Consider the following 14,153-nt stretch of genomic DNA (forward strand, 5'->3'; position numbering starts at 1 on the left):
AAAAAGAGGGTATATTTAAGAAATGGAGAAAACATGTATTATGGGTGGTTTCTCACTGGTGAAATGGGAATGTGCTACATTAGGATGATTAAGAATAAAGGGTAATTAAATAGACTGAAAAGCTTAGAACAATATTATAGTAATATATATTTAAAAAACCATTTGAACATTACATTTGAAGTACACAAATGTACTATGGGAGAATAGGCATTTTATTTCTCCAAAAATCGATTACCTAAATAATATAGCAAGATTATATGAAGTCTAGAAAGCAGAAGGAAAAATCACCTATAAGTCAACAATATTAATGCAATCATAATAACTGGGGTCAAAGTCTCTTTCGGTCTCTTTGTTTTTGGAAACGAAGCAGAGGCACTATAGGACCCTCACAGTCTAGATCGCCAGGCTGCCCCGATTTGAAAATAGGTGTGTCCTTAAATTTCTTCTTCAGATTCCTGCAAGAACTCAGATCTTCCTGTGTTCTGCTAACAAGGAGGCATTTTTAAGAAGTCATTGGCTCCTTTTCTGTTATAGAATGTTGCATAAATATTTTATTTATATAACTCAATACTTTGCCTTAAAATATAAAATTACTATGGCACCATTTCTGTGAATATATAGATTAGTGAAGTAGTCAGGGCCTGGAGCAATAATAGTTGTTGAAGGAATAAACTATTTTAATTTAGCCCAGCACACGTTTCTCCACGAACCGCTTGCTCATCAACAACCGAAAATAAATAAATCCAGCTTTTCCCCTTAAAATTGAGCTCTAATTTCAATTAGCTGTCTAAAATGGCGATGTGTATACAGAGATGACAGACTAAGCTAAAAGAAAAAAAAAAACAACCACCACCACAACAAAGGACGAAACACCCACAAATAGAAATTCTTTTTATACTAGCTACTTCTTTCAATGCCTTTGTCTTGAGCACTTCATCTTGACAAAGAAAGAAAGCTGTAAATTGTGAGCAGTTGTTCACTGGAACACTCAGCGTCCTGCTACTGTGTCCGTGGTAAATAGGCACAGGGTACAGGACAAGGTGGTGATGGCAGTCAGTGCTGCTAAGATGGTTTCTAGCCTGAAGGAGACGGGAGTTTAGGAACATGGTAGCGGCTGGGACAGCGGTGACCACTTAGGAAACGCGCTTGGGCAACCTGGCAGACACGCTAAGTTGCAGCAGGTCAAGGTCCAAACCAGAGCACAGGCAGTCATGTATCTTTGAAAAGGGAGCCCTGGATCAGGTGCGAAAGGCCAGGCACACTACCATTTAAACTTCTTTATTTTTAATGAATAGTTTTCTGAAAAACGGTATCACTTATAGGTATGAAACGTTGCCCGAACTTTAAACTTGCATTCTGAAATTCTTCAAAAACAAGTCATCAATTAAGAGGGAGGCTTGGGATTATCAGCAGATTACATGAGATGCCAGCGACTCATCAAATCCTCTTACGCGTACCTCTATGATGTCTAGGACTGTAAACTGGAATAGAAGAAATTAGCCTAGGCTATAGGTTAGTGATCAGAAACCCTATGAAAGTAATGATCACAGAATAAAACAGTAAGCTTACTGGAATGCTTTCCAATGCTTCACATGCCAGTCTCACAGTGAAAATTTGCAGAATTTTCTTACGTTCAAATATTACTTTCTAACATAAAAAATTCCATTTGAGAAATTCGACTAGTTTGATGTGGCTGAATCATTACGAAATTAAATAACTCACCAATAAAGTAACAGTGCATTTGAGCCCTTACCTGTGCTACTGTTCCCTAAATTTCCTTGGTTTCCTATCATCCCTTGATTACCCATCATTCCTGGCTGAGGTATCACTGAGTAGGGACTATTGTTTCTGATTGGTGGGAAAGGTCCAGCACCAGTTGGGCTTTGCAATGTGATGTCAAGTGGTAAGTTCTGGTTTGGCAATAACCTGCCCAGTTGCCCTGGTCGTGGGTTATTAAAAGCTAAGGAGAAAACACATGAAAATTGAAGGTTAATATAGGATAATGGAAAATAAAAAGTAACAGAAGCAGTAGGGAAAATGCTGTCTGTAAAATATCAAAGCTCTGCACCTCAAGGACCAAAGGCCTACGTCAAAGACAAACTCACAGACAAAAACCCATATGTAGTGCCAAAGCGTGGACTCATAATTTAGTCAACAAGTCTCCAACTTAACTCTCAACAGTCTTGCAAAAAGAGAGAAAAAAGGTGTCCATTACTTATCATATACTTCCTCCCCAATACTAATTTCTAACATTCAATCGTATTTGCTGAGCAGACCGCTCGTATGGTCTCGTCCCTGTGTTACGTCATTCGAATTTAGGAGTATTGTTCTGTCACAGCTATGAAGCTATAAACATGTCCTGCACACAATCCCAAACCTAGACACGTGTGCTCTGGACACATCATTTTCTTAACTGGACTTTCCGAGGAGTAGAACTAGCTTACAAGTATCTATTCACATTGCAAGTTAAATCTTGTAAGTGTGAACTCTGCTACCTGAAGTCAGTATTAAAGCTTTACGGCCCTGTCTAATCTTCTAAATACAGCTTCTTTAAATTCTGGACCTGTTTAGATTTGAAACGATTCTTACAGTTGACCAACAAGAACCCACGGTGCAGTGTGCACTATACAATCACACAACCAATAGTTTGATAAGAACATTATTAAATTTTACAAGTATACAGATACTGTAAATGACAGTTTATTACTACTTGATTAAACGATATCAAGTATTTCCACTGAATTACATAAGCATAGTACGAAACAGAACATTCAAAATAAAGAAATAAGTTCTTAACAATTAATAACAGAAATAAAATATTTAGAAGAATTAGGGCTTGGAATGGAAATTATGTACATGCTTAATCGTGACTCCCTCAGGTTTTGCTATTCAGTTACCAGCCAATAATCTGATTTCCAGTAGGAGGTACAAATAGAGGAGAAACCATGAGTTCCCATGCTGCCCTTCATTAATGCCTCTGGTTAATGAGCATAAACTCTGTAGTATGCTTCTTACTCCCTTCCCAACTCTTTGACTTTGTGATCTCCCATGGTCCCTAACTACTTTCCATTCCTCACAAAACAGACAGGTTTGAGAGATAACAAGCAAAAACGATTTTGTTTTACCCCTTTTGGAATAATCAAGAATCACTTGAGAAAAGGTCCACTAATTAAAGATTATTTTGTGATTTGGTTGGTGGTTGCCATTTCTGGTTTGGGAATAAATGCTGAACAATGAATCCGATTGTACTTGACGAGGGAAAAACCATTCTGTTCCCCAAGTTAACACTGAAGAGGTCATCTATCTTTCTATAAATTATATCTCTTTGTAAGGGAAAGATATTTTTTCCCATTCAAACTGTTGGACTTTAGGTAACTACTGAGTTTGTAAATTAAGTGATCATGGTGAAGAAATAATTCATCTTAAACTCACAAAAATCTAAAATAAAATGTATTTTATCAAATAGTCTACGGTCTTCAAGCTTTGTATCAAATTAGCCAACTTAAAATGCACTTAGAAAACGTTTATGGTAAAGTTCCATTTAAAGTGATATTTATAGGATGATTCTTAAGAGATAGCCCATTCATGTATGATGATTAAATAGTAAGAATTTTTAATAGCATATCACTCCTAAAAAGTCAGCATAACTCTCTAATTTTCTATATTTCCAGTATCTAGTCATATCTAGACATATATAAAGTCTATTTTAAGCTCCATTTCTGAAGGCAGTAGCTAAAATAAAGGGAAATATGACAATCATCTAAAGAACTTTATCTATGTAGGTCAGCCTCCCTCCGTGTTGATTCAATTAACCATAAGAGAATGCTGGAAAGCCATGTTCACTAGAATCCATTTTGAATAGTGTTTTGAAGAACCAGGACAGTAGATGGTGCTATTTGACCACAAAAACATCGAAGTGACTAAGCTGTTTGTATCAGATTTTAATAATCACTGTTTCTAATGGTGATTATATGGGAATTTCTTGGCATAACCATCAATATCTCATACTCACTGCTCTGTGAAATTCGCAATGCTGTTTTCTGGGCTCCAACAGGTGTAACAGGACTGTTTTCAGCTGTGAGTTGCATGAGGTCATTGATGATGGCTTGCTTGTCAACTGATCCAGCAGGGGCGCCGGGCCTCGTGTCTGGGAAAAGCTGTGGTAATTGACTATTCTGCAAATCATCCAAAATCTCTTCCAGGTTGTCCAGCTCACTGCCAGGCTGCAGTTAACAAACAGGAGAGTTTATCCAGTCCTACTAGAGAGTGGGCACCACGGGCGCATCTGCAATTACAGACCTAACTGGCATACGGCACGGCCACGGCCAAACAAAACATGCTGATGCACGCACATCCCTCAGGCCTAACAAGTTCATCGATCATCTTTTAAAAAATTAAATTGACGAAGGCCAAATAACTTAATCTCTTAGTCCTCAACCTCCTCATCTAGAAAAAGGGAGGTGACTGAATTAGAAAGCTCCCTTCCAGCACTGTGTTTCATTGGCAATTTATAAATTCCCCTTTATTTTATGCTGATAATTCAATTAATCACGAGTATGCAGATTTCTAATTAACTCTAAGTGTGCTATAACTTATAGTCCAGGTCTAGGTTTTGTGGTTAACTCTGCCTAGGAAATCACAACAACAAAAAACTGCTATAAAATGTGATCTAAACTTACAGTAAATCAGTATTTTGTAAATGGTCACTTCCTTTTTGGACTTCTTTTTTTCAGAGCAGGGGTAAGACACGAAATAAGCTCAGAGAAACCATGAATAGTTAAGCGTTGCCTTTTCAGTTTGACTGGTGTTTTTTCTCCTTGCTTGCACTTTCAGTTTCAAAGGACAGTGGCTTTCTCAGCCACTCACCAGTCTAGGTGACAACATGTAGGGAAGCAGGATAAAACACAGTGTCCCCAAACATAGCATCTATTAAACCTGACTTCACGGAAGGCAGAAGTAACGTTTCTTAGGGTTTTCCTTTTACCGAAATAATTTCATTTCCATTACAACATCAAAATAGTAAGATAAATATTACCACTATCTCATACCTACTACTCTTCTTCCAAAAAGCTCAACTTATTTTACGTTCTCGTAAGTGGAACCTATCTACGTGCCAAGTATTTAAAGCCGGGCTGTGTGAACTACAAACGAAAGTGGGTAAGTTAAATGTTAGAAGCAGTTTCTAATGAAGAAAAAGTGGTAAGAATGATTTCTTGGATGTGTAGGTGGAAACACAGAAGTTAGGCAATTTCCCCAAAGTCCCTGGGTGGACTTCAAGTCCTTCACCATGACTAAACCCTTTGTCGACATGGGCAATTCAAATGAAATTGTTTACATCTGATACGAGGCACACTTGAAACAAATGGCTCACACTTTTATTCTATGTAGAACTCCTATTTCCCACATAGAGGCTGGATTTGCTATGGTTTTTGCAATTTATGGCATACGTAATATCTGTATGGGAAGTCTCACTGGACATATTTCTCAAGTTAGGAAGTGACATTTTATTTGATTCCTTGGTCAGCGTCCACTAGCTTAGTACCACCTTGGAGATCCACTTTCTAGGAAGCTCCCAGTGTGTTGGCTGGAGCAATGACGGACCGTTTTCTAGTTAGATTGGCCACGCATCTCTAACAAAAGATGGAGGCATCAAACACGGGAAAGATACATCTTAGGTACGGGTTAGGTTCCAAAGTTAGCATCCTAAAGCACAGACAGACACAGACAAAATGACCCTTAAAACTCCTCAGGAAGACACCTCAATGCATCACCACGTCCCCTCCCTCTCCACGGGCAACACGGCCAGTTTTTCCTCCAAGGGGAAAGCACACTGGTGTTTCTTCAGCGGAGTCCTAAATGACAGAGTAGGGGCTGTGCCGCATTTAAAACCACGTGGCTACATTTCCACAGTGAGAGTCACAAGAGAACCCAAACCTAGAAAGCTCTCGTCAGCCACCTCAGGATCGCTCTGTAGGTACATACTTATTGGGAAAAACGGTAGGCAAGACTATTCACGCTGCTTAACCATTTCATGGCCACCGCTTCTTCTGAATGAGAACAGACGATTTTATGTAAATCAAATGACATGTAAAGTGACTCCACTGTAAATCTATGTCGTGTTTTTGCTGAATACAAAAGGTATAAGTAAACATTAGTAGGAACATTTATTTCCCTTCAAGGATAGTGCCTGGAATATAGTAACGGACACTCAATCAGATGAGTTCCCTTAACCATACTAACCTGGAATTTAAGAAAACTGCCCAGGATCAATGAAATTTCCATTAATTTATCACAAAAATATATATATGTTAAAGTTTATTTATTTTGAGAGGGTGAGGGAGTCCCCAGGAGGGGCAGAGAGAGAAGGAGAGAGAGAGAATCCCAGGCTCAAACCCACCATGAGATCATGACCTGAGCCGAAATCAAGAGTCAGATGCTTAACCAACTGAGCCACTCAGAAAAATATTTCATAAAAATGTGTGATAAATATCTTTATAACTGTGTCATTAAACTAAAGAGATAACAAAGAGGTTCTAATAAACTGAAGTTTATTGCTGGCCTATGAAACCAAGTTTCCCTACTATGCTGCTGTCTTGTGTATTTTTTTTTTTTTTTTTAAGTGGCCTTTAAAGCTCATTGTGTGTGTGGGGAGAGGGTAGGGAGTAAAGGAGGTGGACTGGAATAATATGATACTTCTCGAAAAAGCTTCACAGATTGTCTTGGATGAGAAACAGCCAACACAAATCGGTTCAGATAAACAATAATAAAGTATATTATCCTTAATGGATGATCTTCTATTTGCCCCCAATCCCAGGTATGTATGTATAAAAGAAAGTTTTTACAACGTAGATTTACAACAGCCTGTGTCTAGACTCCTACCTTTCCTTTTGACCTTTACTCTTTTCATGCAAATGGAATTATACTTTAAACCACATCAAACAGAAAAATAACTATCACCCGTTTCAAAGAGTTCTTTTTTTTCTTTTCTTTTTTCTTTTTTTAAAGAAAGAGGGGGAGAAAGAGAGGGAGAGAGGGACACAGGGAGACAGGGAGAGAGAGAGAGAGAGAGAGAGAGAGAGAGAGATTGAGAGAGGCAGGCAAAGGGAGAGGGAAAGAATCTTAAGCAGGCTCCACGCCCAGCACAGAGCCAGATGTGGGGCCCGAGCCACACGACTGAGAGTCTGACGACTAACTGAGCCGCCCAGGAGCCCCCCTCATAGAGTTGTAATGACAAGATTCATGATTCTTCCTTTGTAACCTACTCTCGTGTCTAACATAATGAGCTGAAACTAAATCTAATGTTATACATATAAAATGTTAAAATATGTTTGGATGGTTTAGATCAATTTATTAATGTTTAAATTTCAAATAATTAGAAAATTTAAAATTCAGGATTTTCCTTGGTTGATTTTTATTTGTTATTTTCTTAAATGTTTATTTTTGAGAGAGAGCACAAGTCGGGTAGGGGCAGAGAGAGAGGGAGACACAGAATCCGAAGCAGGCTCCAGGCTCTGAGCTGTCAGCACAGGGCCTGATGCGGGACTCGAACCCACAGAACTGCGAGATCATGACCTGAGCCGAAGTTGGATGCTTAACCAACTGAGCCACCCAGGAGCCCCGGTTGATTTTTACTTTTAAAAAGTACGTATTCAAACTGATTTTCAAATTTTAATCTTTGTCATTTTAAGAGCTGACCAAATTCAACTGTGGGTCAGTCTAGTGACTAAATGCTTTTTTGTCTTTAGAAAGCCTTGCAGGAACTTCTTGGTTTCATATTCAAAAGAAATTGGCTCTTTAGATCTCCGTAACTATGGACAGACACTGTTTGAATTCATTCAGCTTACATCAGAAGAATGTATTATGCAGTTTTCCCCACTAGAGATAATATTGTTGTGCTTGTGTTTATTTCTTGTTAATTTCTGGAGTACACATCTAACATTCATCTAAATTGTCTTAAGTGTACTTTAAATGTTCTTCATCAAGGAGACAAAATTCAGAATGTCTACTATAACCCCTTTGGCTGTTAGGCAATAAAATCTGACAACTATGGCATTTTCTTCTGTAGTCACGTAGGTTGTGGAAGGGATAGATCTGACCACATAAGTTTCTGATCAAATATTTCCCCCTCTTCCCTAACTTTTTTAAGCTTTAGTTCTCATCAAAAGTTCTTCTAGTCCATGTCTACTTTGTTAGGCCTGATTTCTTCACAACAGAAAGAGGAATGCCTTCCTTCAAAATGCTTCGCCGAGATACTTCCAAGTTTTGCTTAGGCATCTATTCGAATGCTCAAATTAGCCACATCAATTTGAATAGTTAGTTTAAACTATTTCAGGCAGAAAATGAGTCAGAAAGATTTTTATAAAAGTTCTACAAAATGAAAATTGGACTTGATTTCTTTAATTTTTCATTTTTCTGGTTTTATGAATTTTTCATGTGTCAAATCAACTTGTTCTCTGAAGGAAATATAAAGAGCACATGCATTTTAATAACAAGTATTTTGATAAGTTACAAAACATCTTTTCAAAAATTTAAATAAGAAGTGCAATTTTGCCACATTTGCCTAACAAAAAATTGTTAAGAAATGGTAAAATTGTTAAAAAACGGTTATACAATTCTGCCACATTTGGAGGAAAATTTTCAGGACATTACCAGCTTAAAATATGGGTTGCCTAGTGGTGTCAGATAAGAAGAAATTCCTTTCAGAAATTCCTTATAATTCTGAACCCTCATTATAACCGGCCCAGTAGCATCAGAGAGAACATCAACACACCCCACTAGGCAAATAAGTACATAGCTGAAAAGTTGGAGGGTTCCTGGGTGGCTCGCTCGATTAAATAAACATCAGACTTTGGCTCAGGTCATGATCTCGCGGTTCGTGAGTTCAATCCCCACATGGGGCTCTGTGATGACAGGCTGGAGGCTGGAGATTGCTTTGGACTCTATGTCTCCCTCATTCTCTGGCCCTCCCCCACTCACATTCATTCTTTCTGTCTCTCAAAAACAAGTAAACATTAAAAAAAAAGTCGGTAAACATTTTGGAAATTTTTCTGTCACTGCTTCCTGCTGGTGACGAAATGACGTAGAAACAAATGTTGTTTAAATACTCTGCCCAGTAAAGAGCTCTATTTTAGGTATAATAGCACGATCGAAGTACTTCCTGCCCTTAATAAGTTAGTGGTAGGTTAAACACAAACTTGGTTAATGGCTCTTCTCTGAGTCAAAATAACAAGACAGTTGAGTGTACAACTCGGGCTCCCTAAGAGTTTACCTTATTAAATAAAAAACTTAGATTCCCTGGAAATGAAAGAAAAACCTTCAACAAAGTGGTCCAGCAGTTAAAAGAAGATACAATGAATCTGTTTTGGGAATAGTGAAGGAGAGCAGGAGGCAAAAGAATCAGTGTTTTTTCCTTAAAGTAACGCGTTCTAACTTTGATCTAAATTTAAGTAATGCATACTTCCTGTGGTAACTTTTCTTTTCAAGCTGCAATGTTTTCAATGTTAAATTTGTTCTGCAGTATTTTTTGGTGGAGTTTTATTTTTAAATGGGAGTGAATGGAGGGTGAGGCCAGGGACTGGGTTTCATTAAGAAAAAAATACTGTGTGTGTGTGTGTGTGTGTGTGTGTGTGTGTGTGTGCGCGTGTGTGCGTGTGTGTGTGTGTCTCTACACTGCTTTTTGGTCCATCCAAAATAACAGATTTGTGCTGATTACACCCTGGGCTTTATGTACCCTAGGTGAGATGATTTTGATTAGAAAAATGTTTCCCCTGAGCAACAATTAGACATGGCAAGTGACTCAAGAACTTTAAAAACAAATTTTTTTTTTCCAGTTTGCCTGAAGTTAGTGTAATCATATACTAAATATAGAAATGCCAAGCAGTGTCCCCCTTCCCTGACCCTCTAAGTCCCCGGGGCCTCAGGCCTGGGATAGAAATAAATCCTGTGTATGGAGGGAGGGGCCAGCCACTAAGCTAAGGTGGCCAACATGGGTCACCATCTTGGCCTCTAGCATGTGTTAGGGAGACCTGAGTGACAGTATGTGTCGGCCACTCTGAACTGCCACTAGCTCTCTGTATTCGAACCTAGTAAACCTCAAGAGATGAAAACATTTATAGGTGTCAATATAGTTTCACACTATACTTTATCCAAGGTTTTGCGATTACCTTTCTGCTACAACTTTCAGTTTCCCCAATTTACTTGAATTTATAGCATTACAGAATAGCTGTATCACAGAACCCTGCGCTGACCTCTAAGTTTAAGGATTAATTATCAAAGATGATTATAGAATTAGGCTGTTTCCCTTGTGAAGGACAAAGGTTTAGAAAATCCTACCTGTTTTATAGGAATGGCAGCAGCTGCCAAGACATCAAAGTGAAAGAAATAAAGGAAGCTAAATGCTTAGAACCATGGAGTGAGCCCAGCTAGCAGGGCGAGAAGGGCCTCAGCTTTCCTGATTCTTGCTTTCAATCCTAGTCCTGCCCCAGGGCCAGCCTCTGCTGACTCAGCGGACTTCAACATTCTAGCAGGGAAGTGCTGCTCTCCTCTCTCCCCATCCACACCCAGTCCCCCAAGATGGCGTGTCACACAAAATATCCCCTTGGAAACCAAATTTCAAGACAAATTAGTGAACTATTTTAACTAGAAAGGCCTATGCAGCTTCTTCCCTTGTTAACCGGTCAGTTAAAAGGTCTGAAGTACAGGGCAGTTCCCAGGGGTTAGACAGAGTTGATAATGAAGGGTGAAGTCTTGGATCATTAACCCAGACTTCACGGAGTCCCCAGGAAACATCTTACGCCAAGCCATCATGTCAGAAAGAACTCTTTTTTCTTTTAAATGATTCTTTAGCATTAATCAGAAGTTGTAGCAGACAATAAAGAGAGGTACAGTGATCTTCATTAGGTCTGAAAACCAAACGCTTATCTTAAAAAGAGAGCAAGGTAGATGGGAAATAATTTAATTAAGTCTGTCCTAACAAAGCCCAGTTTCAAGGAAGTGATTATCTCCAATTCAGGCGTCTGCTAGTAACAGGGTCAGCAAAGTACAGCTGGCCTGTGGGCTAAATTCTGCCCACCACCTGTTTTTGGATGGCCCCTGAGCTAAGAATGGATTTACATTAAAAAAAATTTTTTTTAATGTTTTACTTATTCTTGAGAGAGAGAGACAGAGCATGAGTGAGGGAGGGGCAGAGAGAGAGAGAGAGAGAGAGAGAGAGAGAGAGAGAGAGAGACATACACACAGAATCCGAAGCAGGCTCCAGGCTCTGAGCTGTCAGCACAGAGCCCGATGCGGGGCTCGAACTCACGAGCCATGAGATCATGACCTAGGCCGAAGTCAGACGCTCAACGGACTGAGCCACCCAGGCACCCCTGGATTTACATTTCTTCACAATTGAAGAAAAAATCCAAAGAAGAGTATTTTGTGACACATGAAAACTGCAAAATCCAAATACCAGCGTCCGTATGTAAAGTTTTACTGGAACACAGTGCACTCATTTGTCTACATAGTGTCTAGGTCTCTGGCTGTCTTTGCGCTACAATGACGGGACTGAAGAGTCGTGGCAGAGACCGTATGGTCTGTGAAGCCAAAAATATTCACCACTTGGCCCCTTACGAAAAAAGAAAAGAAAAGAAAAGAAAAGAAAAGTCAGCCCAGCCCTGGCTCTACAACAATGTTGCTCTTTGCTAGACAAGAATATGTGGAACGGGCAGCTGAAGTGAGAACGAAGCCTGTTTCAACGTAAGGACAACAAAGCAGAAGGCTTATTTGTCTCTAGTCACCCGAGGCCTCCAAACGCCCCTACGAGAAGCCGTGATGGGTATGGATTAGTACACTTGGGAGAGCGCATTACAAACTCACCTGGTCGCTAGGCTCAAAGCTCATCTCCTCCTTCTCAGTTTTCATAGCTATTAATTTTGTGTTACTGGCAGGGTCTGTCTTACTGTCCAGTCGCTCAAGTTTGGGGGTTATTTCGGGTAAACCAATATCTTTAGTATCGTCTTTATCTAGCAAGTAGCGAAGTAGTGCATTCTCTTTCTTCTTGGGGCTCACGGGCTCTTGTTTAATAGTCACTTCTGAACCAGGGGCTGTGTTGCCGGCCTCCTGGCTCAGTTCTTTGCCTGTGGCTTCTGCCGTTAACTTGGCCAAGTCCACAGGGGAACTGCTGTCCTGCAAGAGTCTGTGCAAAATCTTATGCTTCTCCTTGAGCGAGGTTCCATGTGTCGACCCAGAACCAGGCAAGCTGCCCGCGGAGTCCTTGTTTGTGTCCGACAAAGAGCTGGATAAGGGTGAAGGCTCCATCTGGTCAGATTTGGTGGTCAACAGCTGTAGGAGTTTGGTCTGTCCCTTGCCGTCATGCAGTCTACTCTGTCCGTCAGGTCTCTCGCCGCTCACAGCCTGGGGCATGCTGGGATCGTTTGCTTCCTTCTGCTCTCCCGGATGGCAGCTGCTCTCTGCTTGACCGGTGGTACCTTCAGATGGCTCCCCGTAAAGTCCAAAACAGTCTTTGGAGTCTAAGCTTCCCATCTTGCTGAGTGGGGGAGGATTCATATTAACGGGGGAGTTTTGCAAATTGCCCATTTTTAGGTCTGGTGAAGCCAACGATGACCCCAGTGAGACCCCGTGCCCCTCGCTGAGGGCCTGAAGTGCGTTGAGGGAACTGTTGGTGTAGCTATGGCTATTTCCTGTGCTGCTGCAAACTCCCACAGGGGAATGCAAGCTTCCTGCGGGGGAAAACTGACTGGGCGGGATTCGAGGGCTTCCAGCCACTCCGGGGCTCATGCGATGCCGTGGTGAAAGCATGGAGTTGGGCTGTCCTGGATTCATGCCAGGGCTGCTCTGCGAGGGACTGTTCATTTTGAGTGCATAGTTACTACCCTGAGGAGTGGTTGCTTGCATGCTCGACACATGGTTCATTCCCCCAGAACCACCAAACCTGCCCATGGGCATGCCCATCTGCTCCTTCGGGCCATTGATGGGAAAATTTATATTGCTACTGAGGGTCATGTCCTGACCTGGGTTCCCACTGCACATGGCCTGATGGGCAGGGCTGCTAGAGCTAATTGGATTCAATGGCTTCCCCATCGCTTGTCCAGTCAGATCCGGATTCATTACACACACATTCTGCTCTCTGTATAATGAGGAAAGAAATATACAAGAAAAAATACTTAGCAAGTTGTTATTAGTTCAAGAAAACGAGATGGCCTCTTTTCTTTAAAAGAACAGAGTACGTTTAAAGGCCCGATAACACTCTGATGAAACAATCTGCAATTACGGACAAGACTGAACACGCGTAGTTTTGGACCAAGAGGGATGTTTCTCAGTCAACTCATTAAGATGTCTGCGGTTTTACAGAGGGGCTGTCTTTAAATCTGACTACTACTGTATCGAAATTGTAATTACCAGATAAGACATTAGAGGGGTTCCAAGTACATGGTATCTTTCTCATTTAATGGTATGTATATTATCATGAATAACTAAGAACTTGTACCGTCTTAAAGGAAAGACCCAAGCGAGTGGAGCTGTCTTCAATTATTTGCCAGATTCTAATTCCTAACAATAGTCATATCTGGAAGCCCAGAGAGCTCTGAGGTATACTACTTGGCTCAAGACGAATCGCAAACTTGGTGGGGGTGGGGGTGGGGGTGGGGTGGCTGGGGGACTCATCCCTAACTATTAGAAACCCCACAAGTTCTAGAACCAATAAAGTTACCAAAAGCATTTAGGATTAGAGCACCTTGTCTAAGAGATCCCCCTGCAAGTCAAAGTGAGAGCTTCCGACAGACAACCTGGGACAAAACTTCGGAGTGACCCTGGTCTGTGATCTTACTTTCCCAACACCTAGACAGCTCCCATCCACTCCCTTACTAGTGACTAAAAGCAGGTTTTCAGAGCTAGATGATTTTCCAAGTCCTATGAGCTTTAATTTACAGCCTTGGCAGTCACTTGTGAGTTACCACATGTGTTCACAAATCCAAACAAAACAGGTTTCACAAATTGTCAAACATCAGCTTTCACTTAGGGGGGGTGAAATTTGGCACATCTGTAATCACTTTCAAATTTTTCAGTTTGAGGTCAGATTTATTAACAGTTGGCAAACAGGGCTGCCCATTTTTTTATCCCTAAACAAGAAAGTACATAATCAAGAAATGTAATAA

The 14,153-nt window shown here is 40.6% G+C and overlaps 1 protein-coding gene across 12 annotated transcripts in view; it reads right to left on the minus strand.

The window, feature by feature from the left end:
- Window positions 1–14,153, minus strand: part of NCOA2 (nuclear receptor coactivator 2) — a 290,769-nt gene that overhangs the window by 33,704 nt on the left and 242,912 nt on the right. For 11 of the 12 annotated variants that reach the window (XM_053896139.1, XM_019453243.2, XM_019453245.2 and 8 more), the window contains 3 exons: window positions 11,857–13,126; window positions 4,013–4,223; window positions 1,754–1,960 (listed from right to left, as the gene is read on the minus strand). In XM_053896139.1, coding sequence (XP_053752114.1) covers window positions 1,754–1,960; window positions 4,013–4,223; window positions 11,857–13,126 — 1,688 coding nt within the window. The remainder of the gene's footprint in view (window positions 1–1,753; window positions 1,961–4,012; window positions 4,224–11,856; window positions 13,127–14,153) is intronic. The other variant, XM_019453244.2, reaches the window with a different exon arrangement.

This window comes from Panthera pardus, unplaced genomic scaffold (assembly GCF_024362965.1).
Source record: "Panthera pardus isolate Hobbes unplaced genomic scaffold, ASM2436296v1 HiC_scaffold_7, whole genome shotgun sequence".
Taxonomy (NCBI): Eukaryota; Metazoa; Chordata; class Mammalia; order Carnivora; family Felidae; genus Panthera; species Panthera pardus.